The sequence below is a fragment of the Gouania willdenowi genome, chromosome 15 (genome assembly GCF_900634775.1).
Source record: "Gouania willdenowi chromosome 15, fGouWil2.1, whole genome shotgun sequence".
In the NCBI taxonomy this organism is placed as follows: domain Eukaryota; kingdom Metazoa; phylum Chordata; class Actinopteri; order Blenniiformes; family Gobiesocidae; genus Gouania; species Gouania willdenowi.
Genome location: NC_041058.1, coordinates 8,458,312 through 8,480,177, shown reverse-complemented (window position 1 = coordinate 8,480,177; position 21,866 = coordinate 8,458,312). Strand labels below are relative to the sequence as shown.

General features: G+C 37.1%; 2 protein-coding genes across 2 annotated transcripts in view; one reads left to right on the top strand and one right to left on the bottom strand.

The window, feature by feature from the left end:
* map3k21 (mitogen-activated protein kinase kinase kinase 21) overlaps positions 1 to 9,491 on the top strand; it is a 32,087-nt gene extending 22,596 nt beyond the window's left edge. The window contains exons 7-10 of the mRNA XM_028469337.1: positions 1,304 to 1,466; positions 1,867 to 1,955; positions 5,526 to 6,299; positions 6,863 to 9,491. Coding sequence (XP_028325138.1) covers positions 1,304 to 1,466; positions 1,867 to 1,955; positions 5,526 to 6,299; positions 6,863 to 7,218 — 1,382 coding nt within the window. The 3' untranslated portion in view covers positions 7,219 to 9,491. The remainder of the gene's footprint in view (positions 1 to 1,303; positions 1,467 to 1,866; positions 1,956 to 5,525; positions 6,300 to 6,862) is intronic.
* A 1,426-nt stretch (positions 9,492 to 10,917) lies between these two features.
* Positions 10,918 to 19,426, bottom strand: il22ra2 (interleukin 22 receptor, alpha 2). The gene is made up of 6 exons (XM_028469346.1): positions 19,278 to 19,426; positions 17,317 to 17,431; positions 16,195 to 16,373; positions 15,901 to 16,043; positions 14,235 to 14,392; positions 10,918 to 11,460 (listed from the first exon to the last, which is right to left on the bottom strand). The coding sequence occupies exons 1-5, from the start codon at positions 19,339 to 19,341 to the stop codon at positions 14,243 to 14,245; spliced, it is 651 nt and encodes a 216-aa protein (XP_028325147.1). The 5' UTR covers positions 19,342 to 19,426; the 3' UTR covers positions 10,918 to 11,460; positions 14,235 to 14,242.
* Positions 19,427 to 21,866: the final 2,440 nt, after the last annotated feature.

Below are 21,866 nucleotides of genomic sequence, written 5' to 3'. Positions count from 1 at the left end.
CAGCCTGCCAGTTGTTTGGACAGTTAAAGATAAAGATGTTAATCACGCACCAACGCCCCTGCAATAACTGCAGCAAATTCCTCTGGTGCATTTATGGTAGATGGTGAGCTCAGACATGGAGCTCAGATTGAGCCTCTGAACAGTGATGAGAGTTCACGACTGCAGTGCAGAAAAATGGCCTAAAGACATTTTACTTTGGCCTCACACGTTTTCAAATGATAGCTCCTTATTCTGAAGTCTTAATAGGTTTAATAGACGTGGCCTGAAACAATTTGTAGGATAAATCGATTCAGAAAATGAATCAAAGCGAATTATGTGAGCCGATAAACACCGCTGCCCCACTTCGTTATATATTCCACGGACCTGCAGCGTCTGGTAGAAAAAACAGCAAAAATGGAAGTTTACTCAAAGAAAAATACGCCAACCTATTGTGTTGCATATTCACATACTGAACAGAAATATAGCACTGTGGATTGTTTATTGTAAAACAGTTTTAGCATTTCTTAGCGGCACTCGAGGATCTATTTAACACAGTGGACTTATCAAAAAGACTAACCACAGGTCAGGTTTATTATTTATCTTTGAAAAACACTTTTATTCCTAATTAAGGCAGATACACCTGTAAATATGGGTGTAAAACTATAACATTTTTCAGTTTAATTCCATATAAAACTGAAGCGACCATGAGTAAAGACATAGAATCACCTTTAAATTGTTGTAATTTCATTTCAAACATTTCAAAATTCACCTTTTATATGTAGATGTATGAAAATCAATAAAAATGTAAACAGAAAAACAGAAACTAATTGCATGATTATGAATAACTTCATGGAAATAAATAGAAATATGACTTACAAAACCAGAATAGTTTTTATTGCCAAGTAGAACAAACCAGAAACACTATAATATTTATAATAATAATAATAATTATTATTATAAGAAGAAGAATACTAAGAGTAAATATAAAGGATTGATATTAACATATATACATTAGTTCAGGGTAAATAAAATACAGTAATGTTCTGTTATATTTGTCAAATTGAATTAATTTTGTCTTACTTTTTAAGTGAAATACCAATAATATAAAATATTTTTGTTCATTGTTGGACTTTGGGGGGAAAAAAGTTTAATTTGCCTTCAATTTTGGATATAAATACAGTGTTTAGTGAAACACTGTAGTTTTGTTTCTTTAAACAATGTTTCCTATAAACTTTATTGACCTATTAAAGAGTTTATTTATGTGAGTTTATTTCATTCTATTCATGTATGTTTTGTTTATGTTTGTTGTGCCTGTATGTGGCAGCCGCTTCCACAGTGCCACAGGACGACAGTAACCGTACGTGGGGCCGCAGCTCCCTCTTCAGGCAGGAGGAGTTTGATGACGTGAAAAAGGGAATCAAGAAAAAAGGAAGAACCTGGGGCCCAAACTCTGTGCAGAGCAAAGAAAGGCCCGCTGCAGCTGAAAGGTACCAAGGATTGAGAAACAATACTACATTATTAACCCAGTGAGAGCGGAGACGTTGTCTATAATGACATTGTTACATTTTATCTTATTTAAATGATTAATATTTGTGTTTTAGTGGTTGCAATATTTATTTCCTTTTTATCCTAATATTCTTGTATCAGTTTTAATGTTTATCAACCTAATTTGCAAGTATTTAAACATTGTCTTTTTTCATCCAACATCCCAATTTTGATTATTTTCCAATTAAATTACATTTACCACAGAATTTTTACTATCATTTACATTTACTCATCTTTAAATCTTTTTTTCTGTTGTATTTTAGTTTATTTTTGTTTTTCCTCACCTGCATTTTTTCTTTTTTCCTTTTTTTTTTTTTTTTGTGCTGTTGCTCCTCCTCCCAGAGTTCGTCCTCTCTCTGATGGCAGTAACCCCTGGTCCACCAGCCTGGTCAAGAAGTCAGTCCCCCTCGCCGCCCTGTTTGCTGAACAAGGTGCGTGGAGACAAGGGTTGTGCGTAGCCATGAATCTGACGATACGACACGCGATTTGAATGTCAAAATACGATATATTCCGATATACGTCGTGTAAAGCTGCACGATTTTAGCTCAAAACAAAATCCTTATTTTTTACTTTGAAAACTCAATTTTCAATTCAGATTTCAATATTTTTTTCCCCTTTAAAAAAAAAAAAAAAAAAGACTGGATTTAATTATTGCAAGTATTTTCTTTTAATTGAAAAGACAAAAAAAATTTCCATACTGGGAATAAAGTGCAACTGCAAAGCTTAACAAAGAATGTTAAATCACCTGTGGGTTTGATAAAATAACAACCTGCCCAACCAAAAATGAAAGCCTCAGCATCTTCTCTCTATCTCCAGATAATAGCAAGGAATTTCTGTCTGTGTGTCTGTCTGTGTGTTCCTCAAATATCTCTGCGAATCAGGCTCAGATTGAACTGAGACTTTCAACATGGCTGCTGCTTGGTTCAAGGGTGTGCAACGTCTGATTTCTTTGGACTGCAGTGATGCAGTTAATAAATTATTTCATAAATGCTTCACAAATTCCGCGTGCATCTAAACTGACTGTTGTGGTTTAATGACACTAAACGAGTACGGAACTGAATTTGTTCTGATCTGAGGAGAAACGGATCCCTGGGGACAAGAAACTGGAACTTAGTTGGGGCTCCTTTTGCCTGAATCACTGCAGCGATGCAGCGTGGCATGGAGTCGATCAGTCTGTGGCACTGCTCAGGTGTTATGAGAGCCCAGCTTGCTCTGATAGTGGCCTTCAGCTCTTCTGTATTGTTGGGTCTCGCGTCTTGCATCTTCCTCTTCACAGGTTAAGGTCAGGCGAGTTTGCTGGCCAATCAAGAACAGGGATACCATGGTCCTTAAGCCAGGTACTGGTAGTTTTTCTACTGTGTGCAGGTGTCAAGTCCTGTTGGAAAATGAAATCTGCATCTCCACAAAGTTGGTCAGCAGCAGGAAGTGCTCTAAAACTTCCTGGTAGACGGCTGCGTTGACCTTGGACCTGATATTACATATCAATGTATCTTCTCATTCTTTTATAGTTAACTTAACATCCTAGCTGCATGGCTCTGCTAAGGGGAACTTTGTGTCCAGCTCAGGTCATTAGGTCATCACAGTGCAGAGCAGGGACACTTACCCCCAATTTCCACTGGATGCGGCTCCGCTGCGTTACGTCACCGGAGCTGATACGCTTCCACTTTAGTTTATGTGTTAATTTCCACCGGGTCCGCTGTGGTGCGTCTGCTCCTTCCCAGATGCGGTAGTCCGGTGCCCTCCGCCAGATATACGCAGGGCTTCTATTTCTGGCAGATACCGGAGCGCGACGCATCAATCAGCACAGAGAAGCTAAATGAATGAAGCTAAACAGGAAATTAAGCACATACTGCTCTGTCTCGTGACGTCACAGTCGTTCAACCGGAGTGCACCGCGGCGCACTCAAAACGTAACCGGTGTGAATTACCGGACGGCGGACAGCGGTGAAATATCGGATCGGTGCCGTGCGCTGCGGAGATGTATCCAGTGGAAACCCCGGGTTCCTTTCTGTTCCTGTTTGTTGTATGCCTTCTTGCAGTGTCAGCACATTTAGTCCCAGTATAACACTCTGACATACGTTTTTACCATTATACATATGCTTTGGCCATGAATTAACGATAACATAATACTAGTGACTGATTTACGATAACAAACACTATTACCTTCTACCTTTTGCTTAGTATGCTGAGACATCACCATATTTGGAAACCAGCATAAAATCCTGCTTTTGTCTCAGTACATATAAGTTCTCCTTTTAAGCCAGAAATAACAAACCTACCAACCAGACAAAACCAGACGGTCAGCAGATTTCAACACACTTCTAACTGTAAACGATCAGGCTACAGGCAGGAACAGAAATGACATCTCTTTTTTAGGACTGGATATCCGGCCCTTGTGGGTATAAACCTGTGTGTCTTTCTTTGTTCGGGAGGATTCGACACTAGCGGCCTTGTAAGCAGGCGCCAAAGAGTCCTCACTGATACATGTATCTTGTGTGTCCATCAAATCTTTATTAAAACTGTTATACAAAGTTCAATAATCTCTCCTGTTTCTCAATCCAATTCCAGATAAAAAAAAAAACCCGGTTAGATACACACAAGAAATCTAACAGACCTAAGGAAACACAGTGGACCATCACCAGCACATGACATGGCACCCCAAACCATCTGGTTATGATGATGGAAACTTTTCACTCAACCAACGTGGATTCTGTGCCTCTCCTCTCTTCCTCCAGACTCTGAGACCTTGATTTCCAAAGGACATGCAAAATGTCCTTTCATCAGAGAACATAACTTTGGACCAGCAGTCCAGTCCTTTTTGTCTTTAGCCCAGGCGAGACGCTTCTGACGCTGTCTCTTGTTCATGAGTGACTTGACACAAGGAATGCGACAGCTGAAACCCATGTCTTGCATACGTCTGTGCGTGGTGGTTCTTGAAGCACTGACTCCAGCTGCCGTCCACTCTTTGTGAAACAAAACCCATTCAAAAATGTGGGGGAGATTCACAATCCTCTCCAGGGCGTGGTTATCCCTATTGCTTGTACACTTTTTTTCTACCACATCTTTTCCTTCCCTTCACCTCTCTATTAATGTGTTTGGACACAGAGCTGTGAACAGCCAGCCTCTTTAGCCATGACCTTTTGTGTCTTGTCCTCCTTGTGCAAGGTGTCAATGGTCGTCTTTTGGACAACTGTCAGGTCAGCAGTCTTCATGATTGTGTAGACCTACAGAACTAGACTGGAAACTGTTTAAAGGCCTTTGCAGGTGTTTTGATTTAATTAGCTAAATAGAGTGGGACACCAGGTGTCTTCAATATTGGACCTCTCCACAACATTTTAATTTTGAGATACTCGGTTTGGGGTTTTCATTAGTTGTCAGTTATAATCATTAACATTAATAGAAATAAACCCTTGAAATATGTCAGTCTTTGTGAAATGAACGTATACATTATACAAGTTTCACTTTTTGAATGGAATTACTGAAATAAATCAACTTTTTCTTGATATTCTAATTTTATGACCGGCACCTGTATATCGCCAAATCAACTTTTCTTACAACATTAGTAGTTTCTTATCAAGACTTAAAGTGAAATGAAATGAGTCACTAGTATTGTTCAATGATAAATATACCAAAGGATAAAGCCCATGAAAACATGCTCATGATATATAGACTGTTGGCTTTAAAAATGTACAGTTATCTAGTGAAATTAGTTTGATCAATATCATTATTTTATGAAATATTGTGTAAATACAGTTAAACTTTTCAGATTCAATATTATAATGTTTTATAATAAAGAGAGAATTACATTTAAAACAATATTTTTTAACAAAGTTTAGATTCATCTTTCATTTTGTTGACTAAAAAAATACATTTTAATTTAAATTTTTTTTTTTTTCGCACAGTGAAATATTGTAATATATCCCCAGATTGATATTTTCTTACACCCTTAGTGGAGACGTGCCTGAGGTTTTGTGTGTTTTCTTGTGATTCTGCTGTCTGCAGTGGGCGTGGCTAAAGATGAAGTCTTCTCCCAGGACGGTTCCGACAGCAGCTCCAAACCAAAGCAGCTCAAGTTTCCCAACCACGTGTACATCGACCTACCTCCGTGGAGAGATGAGCAGCAGCCTCTGAGTCCCGTTGGGAACGGCGGTGGCTCAGCAGAAACCGGGTCTAGTCAGGGTGGTCTACCCGAGTCCCCCGACGACCAATACACCACCACATCCACCTCCTCCACCTCCACCACCCCTCAGCTCACCCCCACCAACAGCCTGAAAAGGACGTCCGCTCGCCGCAAGACGGACTCGGTTCTGTACGGCTGTGGCTCGCTGCTGGCGTCGGTCGTGCTCGGCTACGACATCAGAGACGCTCTGAAGAACTCTGCCGAGGATTCAGAGCCACCGCGGGAAGAGAAGAAGAAGAAGGAAGGGCTTTTTCAGCGTGCCACTCGCTTCCGCCGCAGCACCTCGCCTCCGGGCGGACGTTCCCGCAAAGACGAGGCGTCGCCGGGCCACGCCTCCCCCCAGTCTGTAAACCTGGTCTCCATGTCGGCCATTATGGAATGTAACTCCACTAAGTGTCTGGTGCAGTCGGAGGCAGAGGCGTCAGATTCCAGCCCTGGGAAGTTTGAGCGCGTCTCAGAGTCCATCGCCTCAGAGAGTCCGAGCGTTCAGACACAGACGACCACGCAAACCCAAAGTCAAAGTGTGGTACCAGAGCAGAACAACCACAACACGGGGCCACGCCTACGCAGGAAGAAGTACACCATCAATCACAGCAGTGAGTCACCAATCCTTACCTAACTATGCTTTACCAACTGTGAATATCTGATTACCCTTTACATGAGAGCTTTAATTCCCCTTTAATGTAGAATAAAAGTTAATTGATTTAAAATGACCTTTATTCCAAATTAAACTTTAATATGAATTAAGTGGCTGATTTATTATGATAATTCCGAATGGAATAATTCCTCCATCTTGTATTTGTTTAATTTCACTTTAAATTAAGGTAACGCTTTACTTGAAGTTATAAACATAACATTTACTGTCGTTTGTTACCCTAACCCCTCTAGATCCCTCCACCTAACCCAAAAAATGCCAGTCGCACATCAGACACTGGATAAAACTTAGCTTAACTGGATGTAAATAATGTGGCATCCCCCAATTGTGTGTACTGTGAAGTTGGTCTTAAATTGAATTACTGAAGCTCGAGGAACCCTGCATTTTCATGTAAACACGATTCCGTTATTTAATTCTGAATAATTAATTCCTAATTAAAAAAACATCATGTAACCGTGGCCACAAAATAATTGATTTGTTTGATTGTTGTTTTTTTCCTTCCAGCCAACGGTTCTCCATCTCTGCCCCCACCAGTGACTCAGAAGAAGCAAGAGAAAGTGGGCGTGTCAGAACGGTTCCCAGGCGGAGACGTGTCCTCCAGGCCACGCCCCGTCTCGTTTCGGGCCAAACCGCACACCTGGGCTCTGCTGCGCGGACGCAACAAGAGCTATTCCCTGGGCCACTACACTGGCGAGAAGGCGGCTCAGAACCTGAGTATGGTTCTGTCGGCCGAGGGTTGTTCTCTGCTAGACATGGACACAGAGGGCCAGAAACGGGACTGCACCGTCCCTCTGTGCCGCATCCAGAGCTCACCGGGTCGGACATCCGTATTCGAGCTGGAGAAGGAGTTCCTCTCCTAGGTGGGTCCGCTCTGCTACACAGACTGGATATTTGAGCTAGAACTCCTGGATCTGGTTCTGTATAGAACAGTAGAACGCTGCTGCTGTCTTAGAGTTAGAAAAGTAGCTGTTTGGCCTCATGTCCCAGGAGTTCTAGTGTGTACAGTCTATGTGCAGCCACACACACACACACACACACCCACTGCCTTATCTCCCCCCCCACTCACACACAATCACACACACACACACACACGCAGAACATTCCAGAGCTGGATCTGACCCCTCCTTCTTTCGTTCTGTTAGCGCAGCTAAACGTTGACCGCTGCTGCAGCGCTCGTTTCTCCGTATCCTCACCTTTTTATTTATATATATTTTTATAGATAATTTAATACAAAGACTCAGATTTCCTCTAGCAAACAGAAACAAACGTACATTCCGTGATCGCGCTTTTAGATTTTTGTGATTGAGAATCATGTACACACTCATGCACCGTAATGATGTTAACCCTCCTATTATCCTCAATTATTCAACATTTTATCCTCAAGGTCAATCTGACCCCAGCGATATTTGCCTCCGGAAAAATGATTTTCAGAAAAAAGGACAAACTTTTAAATTAGAATTAATTTATCTTGAATACTTTTCAGCCAAATCTTTTCTAATTTACTAACAACAATAATGACCACAGGAGTATAAACCCTATTGGTTGAGACAATGATATGACCTTTCCTGCAGCACCACCATCAGGTCAAACTTTCATTTTAACAGTATTTTAGTGTATCTTGAAATTCTTTCGCCCAAATCTTTTCTAATTTGGGGTGCACATTCATGACTCTCACAGAACGAAACATCTTTTTTTTGGAACATGGGGATGTAAGGTCCAACATGGGTCACACACAGACAACTTTTACACAACTAAAACAGCTTAACCCCTGAGGAACTCCAATGCATGCATAATGTGTTCAGCGCATTGAAAATATATCATAATGATAATTTTATGCTTAATCAACTGAATCAATCAAATTAGGAAAAGTCATGAAATATGAATTTTAAAAAAAAGTCAACTATTATTTTTTTTTGAAAGATAAACAAGGATAATAATAGGGTTAAATGGGTCAAGATGCTGTAACACGTCTATGCTGTTAATAATCTTCATTCGTAACTATCGTACGGATACATGTGCGCGGGTTTTTTTTTTTTTTTTTTTTTTTAAAGCCCAGAACTCCGTTAAGGTTTTAGCCGCGCGTGTAGAAAAACACTGGAAGTCTGTACAAAGCACAAAATCTGAAAGCTGTGGATCACACTTGATGATCTTTTTTATTCTGAGCATATGCAAACGTTTGTTTCAGAGGATTGTGTAATGGGTTGAAGACTGTAGCCCAGGAGTGGAAGAAGTTCTCCTTTTTCTAATGAAAAACTGAAGTTTACTGTAAATGTGATGGATCCTGTCCCTTTAAATCTGACCGGCCCACGCGTTGCTAGTCTCACGTTGATGGTTAACTACTTTTAACTTGTGAAAACGACTGTTGAAACAAGCATGGGGTCGTATGGAGATAATAAGCGAGTAAAGGTTTACTGGTAATCCTGACTGTTTGGGATCCTGACTTTAGTTAGCAGGACTTGATTTTACAGTCACTCATCAAGGGCTCGTTGATGAAACGCAATCATTCAGTCGTTAAAGTGTCCTCCATATTTCATTTCCTCTCGGATCCCACTGCATTTTTTGTTTTTTGAAGGATTCGTTCACTGAACGATATGAATTCCCAAATGTAGGACGTGTAAATATGACTGTGATTACTGGGGCATTCATTCATTTGATGATGATGAGGTAGAATGTGAAGTATCCCATGATGTGTATGTATGTTGTATTTTTATTACCACTGACTTTTTTTCTTTTTTTTTTATTGAAGCAGCTCCGACACTGGCTACGCCTTAGAATTATCACATTTATGAATTCAACGCTGTGCGTGAATACCATGATGCTCTGGTGCTTCCTTCAGTATCGGCTAAGTGTCACACACACACACACACACACACACGGCACAGTTACTTACCAAACAAACATTCCACGACTGCAGTGAAAAAAGTTACTGTGAGAGCAGTCGTACGGTACGGCACGCCTTCGGGACCAAATTTAAGGGCTTTGTGTGTGTCCTCGGGACCAAAACCACTACAGAGGACCAGCTGCCAGTGACTTCTGATCAAATGGAAAAAGGTTTTATTCCTCCTGAATACGACTGTTGTTATAACATGAAACTCAAACTATGATGGTGTTCGTTATCTTTGCAGTATTGGTAATCTACGCCTGATTGATCAAGACTATCACGTTTATCAACATTTTGAATAAAGTCCGAATCAAAGACAAAAGTTGCCTCCTTGTTTTTACTCACAGTTGATTCTAACCCAGTGGTTCGCAACCTTTTTTGGGTCGTGACTCCATTTTCATATCACACATTTCTGGCAACCTCACAGACTTTTATTTCTCTGAAATTCATTTTTTGATTATATTTGTTGATACTGTTATAAATACAGAGTAGTGAGGATTAGTGCCCAAAGCGTGAGCTTAGGTATTTTTAATCTGCTTTTAATTTGAACTAGATTTAGATTTGAAAAAAGTGAAAGTATAGAATACAGATGTTTGAGATTGTGTATCTATTTCTGTGACATTATGTATTGTTTTTTTAATTGTGCAAAATAGATAACAAAAGAAATAAATGTAAAAATAGATAAATATGGTACAATAAAAAAATATATATAATTTTAATCTGTAATTTTTGTTATTTCATTATTCCTGGACATTTTGGGTGACCCCACATGGGGTCACAATCCCAAGGTTGAAAAACCCTGGTGTAATTGGAGTGAAAGACACTGGATTTGGCTAAAAACTCTGTCCACCCTCATTGTCCTTGATAGAATATTTACAGACGTGCCACCGATTTCACCTGCCTTATTTTTCATCACTCATCACGTTTCAAACTCGAGACCCGTTCGAGAAAATAGAAATAATAGATTGATTGATTGAATTTATTTTCATGTCATGCACACAATGTGCCCAACCCACATGGGCTTATAAGACACTGGAAAGTTCAGTTGCAGTGGTTTACATTAACATTTCATGACAAGTTTCAGGCTCCTGGCACAGTTTCATCTTCAATAATGTGTTCTGTCTCTTTTTTTCCTCAGGCTTTTGAAATAAAATGTGACATTACAAAGGTACAAATCAACGTAATATGAAGACGATGCGTTCTTAGTTTTGGTTTGCACCATATGTCAACAGACCATGTCTTTCTGTACATAAACATATTGCTCTTAACCTTCTGGATATCACAAAGTAACTTATTTAGAAAAATAAAGGACATATTATTCATACGAAATACACATTTTAACTCATTTTCCCAGGGAAATAGAAAGTATATAAAAAAACTTTGTAAATGACCAACTGCTGGTAATTCAGTTGTAGATATCTCAACCCCTCCAAATACAAAAAATCTATTAAAATCCACAATATGTGCTGAGCTAAGTTTGCCATTTGTTATATCGCATGACGGCAGTCATTTTTTATCTAAGATTGTTGAAAAAAGCTCCAAGTTCTTCCAAAATCTGGCAATTTTTTACAAATAATTCCACAAAATCAGGGAGATTTAAGTGATATACCCACATATTTATCATTTATACGGAAGTACAAACCAGGGCACATTAATATTGAATCTGTGGCCCACTTAAACTCAAACTGCACCGTATTTGGCCCCTGAACTGAAATGAGTTTGATACCCCTGTAATATATAAGTATATACATTAATACTTTTTCATTTCATTAATTCATTCCAAAAAAAATGAGAACATTTTATTCTTAAAATCTAAATCATGTATTCACATCATTAGCTTTTTCAAAGTTGTTCATTTTCTTAAGGAATTGTTTAATTCAAAATAATACATAAATTATTGCTTTTCCATTTATATACAGTTAAAATCTAAGTCATATTGAAATATTAGGGGAAGTGGATGAGGTTTATGTTTTGATGCTCACATGTTGCATCCCAGAGTTTTGGAATGGTTTAGAAATAAACAAAGTGACCCACATTTCTGTATGTCTGCATCATGGATGGTTTGATCAAAGTCAACTTTTCTCTCTTAAGTAAAGTGAAAAGCTCAGGATTTCTGTCTTTGGTGCAACAATGCAGTGACGGTGTTTCTATGACGATGAAAACAACGTCTCCATCACTGCAGCATCATCCATGCAGGAAGTGATGATGAGTACGATCATTCCTGCAGAAGAAATAGAAGAAGACGACGACACGTGAGTAAACAAACAGATGTTAGTTCACAGTGAGACGAGACAGAGGTTGGAATCAATTATAATTACGATACGCATCGCGATACGTGGGTCACATACTTTATTATCACGACATATATCGTGATATTCTACCCAGTTAATATCCAAATTAAATGTAGAGATGAAAAATCAAGTTGCTGTATATGTTCATCAGAAGATATTGATCATTCAGAGGCCAAATTGAGTCAAAACTATTTGCTTCAAAATCTCCTGTTTATTATTTATTATTAGCATTTTTGCACATTTTCACTGTAAAAAAGAAAATACAGTGTTACACACTGCCATCATAAAATAAAGTGCAACAAGTTTCTTTTCACTGAAACTACTGCGTAGAAGTCTCAAAGTAACCATGACAACATAATGACGGCATTGTAACAACTGTAAGTGAGAACAGAAGGATAAAGCATCCTGAGTTGCTGACAATGCACAAAAATAAGAAAAAATTATTTATCCTATTGTGTCAGTTTAAGCACTGATCTGAACAGATTATATGAAAACAAAATGTCTGTGTATACATAAATATTGCAGGAATTACACACTGCCGTCATAAAATCAAGTGCATCAAATAACCATTGCAACACATTGAAAGCATTGTAACCACCACTGAAATATTGCACAAATACACAAAAATATTGATTAAATATCCCCAAAAAATTAAAAATCTGCACCCAAAAAAATCGCGATGTATCGTGAATTCGATTTTTTTTCACACCCCTAGTAATCATAATGAAATTGTAATTGAGTTCAGATAATTCATTTTGTAATTGTAATGGAAATTCTATAAAAACTGTGAACTATCTCTCTAATAAATCAAAGAATTGAGCAAATTTCTCCCTGACGTCCAACATGGTGTCTGTTCGACCTGAAACTTTGTCAACAGCTTCCACATACCCCAAGTGTGTGCATCCGTTATTTTGGAGTAATGTGGTGTTGCTAAACGTTCATTTTCATTTTATTTTGAGATTACGGCTCCCTCGCGGTATTGAGCGCGGTTCATGATGTCACTGTGTTGCAGTTTGTTTGGGTTTAAAAAAGAAGGTCAATATTAACTCACTCCCTGCCATTGATGCATGAATGCGTCATTTCAAATCCAAACGTTCGCTGCCATTGTCGATAATATGCGTCAATCGTGTTTTTTCGGCTGGGGTTGCTTGGAGACAGGCTTGTACTATGGTGTAGTGACCATCTGGAGGCATGTAGGTGGCAGCAGCGCACCTTTGGATGAGAGATCAGCCATGAATAACACCATCGATGGGGAGACGGTGAAGCAGCTGACAGCACCTCACACTCGACCAGAGCACGTGTGGAACTAAGTGAAAACTATCTACAAACCGGGGCAAGCGGGTCGACTTTGCATGTCTGGGAGGAGGAGGAGGAGGAAATGGCGTAGGACGGAAAGGAGCAAGGCCAAAAAACAGTAAGAAATCCATTCAATTCTGACCCAGATATCAACAAAATAATAATTTTGCCATTAAAAGCCCGGTCTCGGTGTTGTTTTTGTAGTTTTATAGAAGGAAACCAATGTTGAGGTGTCACTAAAGCAAAAAAATAAAATAATAATAATAATAATAATAATAGTTTAAAAATCACAGGATTTTTCAGAAAAAGCCTTTTTTCTCAGCTTTTTGCCCTGAAACTGGTGATTTGTGTGAAACTTGATTACAAACAACTAAACAAGCTATATATTTATTTTTTTTTTTCTGATGAAAGTGGAGACTCTAATCTTTCAGATTTCAGATTGTCATAGTACACAATATTTTGTGGGTCTTTAAAAATCAAAGTCAAAATGCTCTAAAATGGCGGGCAGTGAGGGTGGTAGCCGTTCTGAAAATGGATGGCAGTTAATGAGTTTAAAACGTTTTTGTACTGCTAAAAGTTATTTAAGTGAAAATTTTATGCTTATTTAAAATTATTCCGGTGACGCCAAACTTCCTTTAAATCACAGTGTAGTGTCGAACAAACCTTCAGTTACAGTGTCCTACGGAAGACTGCGAACTGCGCATGCGTGTCCGTCATTTATCACTACAGAGTCGCAGAGTCCACTTACTCCTCCATCTCCATGACTGTGCCATGGTATCGTCAGTGTCTCAAACATTTCACCAGAGCTCTCTCATTAGAGCATGAAATTCGGCCCACAGAAGAAAATAAAAATGACAGGGAAAAGAGAAATTATTTTGTAAATGACCAGAAAATCCAGTTGTAGATATTCTAAAATTCACTCAAGTCAACAACATATTTAGAGGCTTGCATTTTTCCTTTGTTTCTATCACATGAATGCAGTACGTTCTAATTGCAAATAGTGGAAAAAAAACTCTAAATTCAAGAATTTTTGAAGTGATTTGAACTGATATTGAAAAATATGGCACAATGATGTTAAAACAGTTGTTTTTCCCCCCACCTAAAAGGTGACACACGTGTGTGACTGATCTAAAAATATCGGTGCAGGGTGGGGTGATGGAGCTAATTGTGCTGGTGGAGGAGCTCTCCTTAGATTTCTCCATCAGGAGGTTCGTCTTTCCCTCCCTGTGGGGGTTGTTCAGTCACAGCTGATACTCCACTTGTCATTTGGTAAACCTTTGTTCAAAGACGGAGCTTAGCTTTCACTCGCCTGCACGGACAGCGCACACTTGTAACTCATTCTCACGGATATTGTAAATTTGAGGACCGGTGGGTGTGTGGGTGTGTGTGTGTGTCTGTGTGTTCGAACCTGTGCAGTCAGAGTGTGGTGACACACACCAGAGGGCTGCGAGCGCTGCGTTTGCTCTGCATGAGGACGACGGTCTGAGCCTGGAGGCAGTACTGGGTCCCATGGGTCATGTTGGGCAGGGTCCACTTAGTGCAGCAGCTGGACATTTCGAACACCTCCTGAAGAAGAAGAAGAAGAAGAGAACCTGCATGTTACCCTTAAGGTGCCTGAGAGTGAAGCAGGAGCTAGATTTGGATCCGTTAGCGCAGCGGTTCAAGAACTTTTACTGTTGACCCCCCGTCGCAACAATCTGGGTATCATAACTCATAAAATAGCATAAAATGTGCACATTTCCCAAAAATGTTTAGAACAGTTGAGTTGTTCTATATTTCATGCTTAATATTATTACGCCTGATCTAGATGTACAATATTATTTTAACAATTTGAGCCCATTTTTGCTCATTTTTACACTTTTTCTGCAACTACACCAAACTTGCCATATTTTAATCTATTTTCATCCGTTTTTCTTGCCATATTTTTGCTCCTGTTAATAAATTTCGCTACATTCCGCCCATTTCTGCCACTTCTTTATCAAATTCAATTTCACTGCCTTTTCTGCACATCTTTCCCACTTAGAAATCTTTTCCTGTAATTATAAACCCTTTCCACTACCTTTCCCACCTAATGTCACATATGTTGTAGGGGTGGGAACCTCACGATACGATGCGCGATACAAAGCTCACGATAACTATTATCTCACAATATGACGATACTGCGATTATTGATATATTGGTCAGAAATCAATCTACGATAATCTATGACATAACAAAATGAAATTAAATGAAGTGTCTTTCTTACCAGTGACACCATTATAGTGCTATATTCCAGTAAACAATATATTGGTTCCTTCAACAAACAGTGGCAAAATTTATGTGAAGACCTACCTGCACATTTTAGTGAAAAAGCAAAAAAAAAAAGTTTTTGGAAGGAAAAAAAATATCAATACTTATCGATAATCAATCGTGCGAAAAAATATCGTGATATATTGCCGTATGGAGATATTGTCACACTCCTAATATGTTAACCACATTCACGTTTCGTCATGCCCAATATTTGCCAGTTGGCATCATTTTTTTCGGGGTCGCTTTTTTGATGTGTAAGTGTAAACTCCAAATCTTATAAAAGTTTCTAATTCTGATCCCCAAGATCTGAAAAAATGTATCCAACTTACATTTAGAGATTATAACTCCAAATATAAAAGTCCAAACTGGCTCTGGTCTCTGTTTTATTGTGGAAATCCCAAAACATTAGTTTTATTTTATCAGCTTCACACAAAACATTAGTGTTAGTTCACCAGATAACGCCGTATAAAATCATTTTTCATCAAAAATAGGTAGTTTTATTAATTTATGAATTTAAAAAAGTTTTTTAATTAGAATATGTTTTCCTAAAACATTCAATTAGTCCTTTATATGAACCAGGTATGAACGCATATTCATGTTTTCCTTTTAAATAGAATTTTAGTCTGAAAATTGTGGTTTAAATTCCAAATCAGATCAAAGATAAATAGGATATAGTATATGAATAATACATAATAAATCTGTATTTTAGTTAGATCTTAAGATCATTAATTATATTTGGAGTAAAAACATTGAATGCGTGCGTGCGTGTGCGTGCGTGTGTGCACCTCGTCTCCATTGCTGTGCTTCAGGTAGACCTTGTAGAGTAGGTTGTTAGGGATCTTTTTCAGTAAAACCCGTGTGGGTTTCACCCGCACCATGATGCCTTGTTTGGTCATTTTGAGCTTCAGCGTGGGGGGGCTGATTTTAGCTGCACCCATCATCAGACACAGAAAACATAGATATCACGTTCTCGTCACCTTGATCTACTACATCATATGTAGCATCACATATACATGTTTCAGTTTCCTTAGGATGAGTAAAGAGAAAATGGAAGGACTTTTTGTGTTGTGGACACTCACTGTCCCATCGTGGACTGAACCTGGGGGAGGAGGACCAGGTGGATGAGTTCCTGGAGGCTGAAGCTCTAACTCTAGCGTAATACCATTCGTTGATGGTGGAGGTGACTCTGCTGAGGTCACAGAGATGCTCCGTGATGCCCTGACATCCATCCACATCCAACCACTGCGGCTCACCGTAACTGAGCAGGACACACACACACACACACAATTCAGAAAAAGCAACAACTAATAAATAAATACAAAATTGTCAGTGAGTGTGTTGCTAAAGTAAAGAAAGTAGCCGAGCTAATACTGATGTGAGCTAATGTTGCAGCTTTAAGTTTTTCTTTATTTTGTATGAAACCAAATCGCTCTTTAATCAATCCAGCTCCATTTCCTGTCTCTACCTTTCCCATTCCTCAAATAGTTTATGAATTTCATGTGTTTTCATGTTTTTCTTCCATGCTGATTTTGTATCTGTTTTATTTTATCTACTGTATATCTAGAAATGATTCAGCTTCTGTATCAGAGGCACATCATCAGATTAACAAAGAATTAGGGAGAAATTTTTTTCTTTTTTTTTCAATCAAACTTCAAAAAATCGATATGTGGATTTATGGCATTTATTTATTTTAATAATTAAAACATATATTAAATTAGCAATAAATCCTCACTATTGTGAAAAATAAATAATCATTATAAAATTTAATTAAATCATATATAAATACTAAATAAATTATTTTTTACAACATTTTACTAAATGATTATGAAAATAAATTTATTACTTTTTTATAAAAATTATTAAATTATCATAAATATTATAAAAATGAAATTATTGTAATAAAATGCATTTATTATCATAAAATGAAATTCAAAATAAAAATAAATTCAAAATAAAAATAAATTCAAAATTGAATGTAATAATAAATATTCTACAAATATTTATATCAAAATTTATTTCTTAATTAAAATAAACTTAAAATTTTATTTAATTATTATTATTTAATTTTTAAAGCCTTCAAAAGTCATTATCGCAACGTTTAAATCAGCTGCACCTCCTTTGTATCCCTCTGTTATTTTTAAAGTGATAATAAATAACATATACATGATGTGAGGATCTCACGTGTTTGTGTGAACACTCACATCTTCCACTGCACATAGAACTGCCGTGAGGAGGCGTTGATGGGCGGAGTCCAGTGCAGGATGTTTCTATAGTCCACGGAGTCAAACCTCACCTGAGTAGGTGGAGCCACAACATCTGAAACATCAGTTCAGCAAACAAAGAAAATCTCAGGAAACAGCGATAACATTTATACACTTATATATCAAAGACTACATAATGCTTTTTTAGACAAAAATGTGAAAACAAATACCCATTAAAATCATATTTCTAGGATATTTAATTTCTAGTTAATCCAATATTCATAGTATTTTTACCATATTTTCTTTTCGGAAATTTAAAATGAATTGCAAAATTGTGTTGATAATCTTTTCGTTTTCTTTGTTTATGATGATATTCAGTTTTAGGGGTGAGTATTGGCAAGGATGTTACAATACGATACGTATCGCGATACGTGGGTCACAATACGATATCGCAATATTCTACCCAGTTAATATCAAAATTAAACGTAGAGATGAAAAATCAAGTTGCTGTACATGTTCATCAGAAGATATTGATCAGAGGACAAATTGAGTCAAAACTATTTGCTTCAAAACATCAAATTTATTATTTATTATTAGTGTTTTTGCACATTTTCACTGAAAAAAAAGAAAATGCAGTGTAAGCACTGATCTGAACAGATTATATGAAAATAAAATGTCTGTGTATACATAAATATTGCAGGCATTACACACTGCCATCATAAAATCAAGTGCATCAAATAACCATTGCAACACATTGAAAGCAATGTAACCACCACTGAAATATTGCACAAAAATATTGATTAAATATCCCCCCCCAAAAAAAAAAATAATAAAAAAATCGGCACCCAAAAAAAATTGCGATTTATCGTGAAATCGATTTTTTTTTTTCACACCCCTAGTAATCATAATGAAATTGTAATTGAGTTCAGATAATTCATTTTGGAATTGTAATAGAAATTCTCTAAAAACTGTGAACTATCGCTCGTGCGTGTCGACGTCCAACATGGTGTCTGTTCGACCTGAATCTTTGTCAACAGCTTCCACATACCCCGAGTGCAACACATTGAAAGCATTGTAACCACCACTGAAATATTGCACAAATACACAAAAATATTGATTAAATATCCCCCCCCCAAAACAATAGATTTTTTACATTAAAAAAAAAATCGATTTAAAATCGGCACCCAAAAATCGATTTTTTTTCACACCCCTATTCAGTTTACATGTTCGAAATAAAAAAAAAAAAAAAATCAACTCAAATATGGCACAAAAACAGTGACTCCAGAATTATACTTGAATTACCTCTAATTTGTTTTCACAGCTCAGTGTTTGTTTACAGGAACCGAGGAATATAATGGAAGTAATAAACACGTGGGTGAATTATCTGAATTAATTCAAAGACCATGATGAACACAGCTCCCTTTATTTATAACAGGCGGACATGTTTGTTTTTTTTAAATGTGCGAACAACACTGACTATGACTAAAAGATAACACAGGATATAATCCTTCACTTGGAATAAATAGATTTGGTTTTTCTTTTTAAGTATTTTACTCACCATTAAAACTATTTAGACTTTAAAAAATTGTTGTTTTTCATTTAAACTATTTTCTGCGTGAACCTCGTCAAATGAATCCTCCAATTTAATTGTATTTAAATGTATTTTATTGCATTAATTAACAAACAAAATGTCATCTTCACAGGTAGCTGTCATCAAAAGTACACTGCATTTTATGTAACACAAAACAGACAAAAGAAGAACTAAAAACAGAACAAACAAAAAAGAACAAAACGGTACATCAAATGAAATTGGGGACAAATAAAATGTGTACGTGCCTTTTTGTCACACAAGTCTACTCAGTCTATTTTCAGTCATTTTTTTTCAAAGACAAAATTCAGTAACTCCCTTTAAAAGTATTTATTCTATGAGAAAAAACGAGTCTGTTGCTTGTCGTTCTTACCGTGTGCCGGGACGAAGAGGCCGAGGTTCCCCAGCAGAAAAGATCCGAGCAGCAGAGTCTTCATGATGATGATGATGATGACGATGACGACCCAAAGCCTCACTGATGGATGGCTGTGGGCAGCGCCTGTCTTTAACCTGCTCTACTTCCCCATTCATTTCGCCTGATGTAAAACCTTTATGGCTATTGTCATAATGACAAGGCAATTATTGTAAATTACCTGATGTTGCTTTTAGCCTATTTAGCCTCCAATTATATCTGTTATTGTCAGTTTTTTAGGTATGAAACACAGAATAGGGAAGGGCAGTTTCTGTTTACATTACAGATAAAAGCTCATCCTGCCATAAAACAAACACACACACACACACACACACACACACAAGCTACAAAAGGCTTTTAAAGGTAAAGCAGGTATGGAAAATGTGTGTGAAAGCCAAAGTTTTCCTTCTTTCCATTTGCAGAAAGACATGCATTTACTGGAAACTGTTCAGGAACTTAGTCAAAGTATTATTTGCTTAACGATAACGGTGGTGAGCAATATTTGTATAGTATTTTCAATAGCTTAAGAAATGAGCAGAAATACTGTAGGTCAGCAATACGGCATTTTTTTTTCATGAAAAAAACAAACATAATTAAAAAGAGCGGGAAAAAAATGACTTGTAGCTCACTATTTCTGCTCATTTTATTTCTGTTTTTGTTTTTTTAGTGATTAGTCATTTTTCTCCTTGGCTTTTGCCAGTGAACAATATCATAAAATAAAAACATACAGTATATAAAACAAAAATGCAAACATTTGAACCAAATGGGTTTGGAATAATAGAACAATTATTCAATTACAAAAGCAAATGTAGGACAGTATACAGTATGTGATTCTGACTTAAATTCATTTTTTATTATTGGGTCATTTTGACCAAAGGACTGTTAAAGCAACTTTTTGTACAGCTTACATAAAAAGGTGAAAAGGGAAACATTTTACTTTTCATATTATTGAGGTCAAACTAGGAAAAATCATCAAGTTTCAAGGTAGTTAATTTCGGGGATTATTTTCTTTCTTTAAAAAAACCACTTTGTTAAACAGAACCGGGTCATTTTGACCCAAGAACCAAAAAAAAAGGGTGAAGAATAACTTCATTTAAACCACATTTCAATAAATCCTTCCTACATTTATGTTTTCGTCCATAAATCTGTTAAATACCAATTCTGTGGCTATAAATAATTACCAATATTTTCAAATTTTTACCATATCTTATATATTATATAAGTAATATATAGTATAGTTTAAGTAGCAAGACGAAGAAACGTCTTAGATTGGGAATCGAACTCACAACCCTGGGCATGCTAAATATGATAACTCCTTATTAATCAACATAGTTTAGGATCTGCCTTTTTTCCCCTCTCCTTTCTTCCTGTTTTTCCATTTTTCATCTGAGAATACGGGGTGCCGCCCTTGTGGCGACCCCCAGTCCTCCCGCCCATGTTATACTGTACGTGATCGTCTTTTCATGTTTCTTGGACGGGACGTAATTGAAAGGCAAATTTCCCCTTTGTGGGACGAATAAAGGACATCTCATATCTCAAATATGTGAGGATGATGTATTGATTATCAGCCGATTAATGTAATAATAATATTAATAATACATTTTTATTTAAAAGCGCTTTTCACGCCACCCAAGGACACTTTACAAAAAAACAGAATAATAAAAAAAAAAAAGCAATGCAATATAAAACAGAATAACAATGTAGGAAAAATTAGGGAATAAAATGAAACATTGAATTATAAATATACAGATTGATAGAGATGGGTTTTGATTTGTTAAGGTGTCTTAGCAGAAGCCACTGATTTCTATGCGGGAAAAATGCCTACAAAATGTTTATTTTTTTTAAATTTTATTTCTTACTATGGACTTTATATTTTGTTCAACGCTTTGAGATGACTTTGTTGTATTTTGCGCTATATAAATGAATTGAATTGAACCAAAGTTGCTTATAAATCAGGGATTCTATATTTAAATTGTGTTTTTGTGAAAGCTCAGTAAATGCAGGTTAATGACAGACTGGAAACCACTGCAGTAAAATACCAGGAATCCTTAGATCAATAGAGGACACTTAGCTTACAGCAACATAACATATTTACTATTACGGCAATGTGTAAAGAAAGAAATGTCTCCCTCTCACATGGCAAAAGAGGACGGAAACATTTGTACGTCACACAAATATTGATCGTACTCACTCCTAGACGTCGCTCACATTACTGAATTCAAAGGGAGGAACATTGAGGATGCATTCAAATGTCAAACGTTTGTTGTTCATTAACGCATGTATCAAACCAGATATCAGGATTCAAACAATATGGAAGCAGTTACCCAGACCAGGTACAAAGAAATGTCAACTTCCTTTATTCAGAACAAGTTGGCATTTAACAAATGTATGAGCACAATCGTCAACATCTCTGTAAATTTAGCACATGTTGAACAAAGTTTTTAACCGATATAAAAAGGCGAGAGAGACAAAAAAAAGATGATTCATGACAGAAAAGCAAATATACAATATGTTTGCAGGTAAGAAAACAAGAATTTCATCACTTTTTTT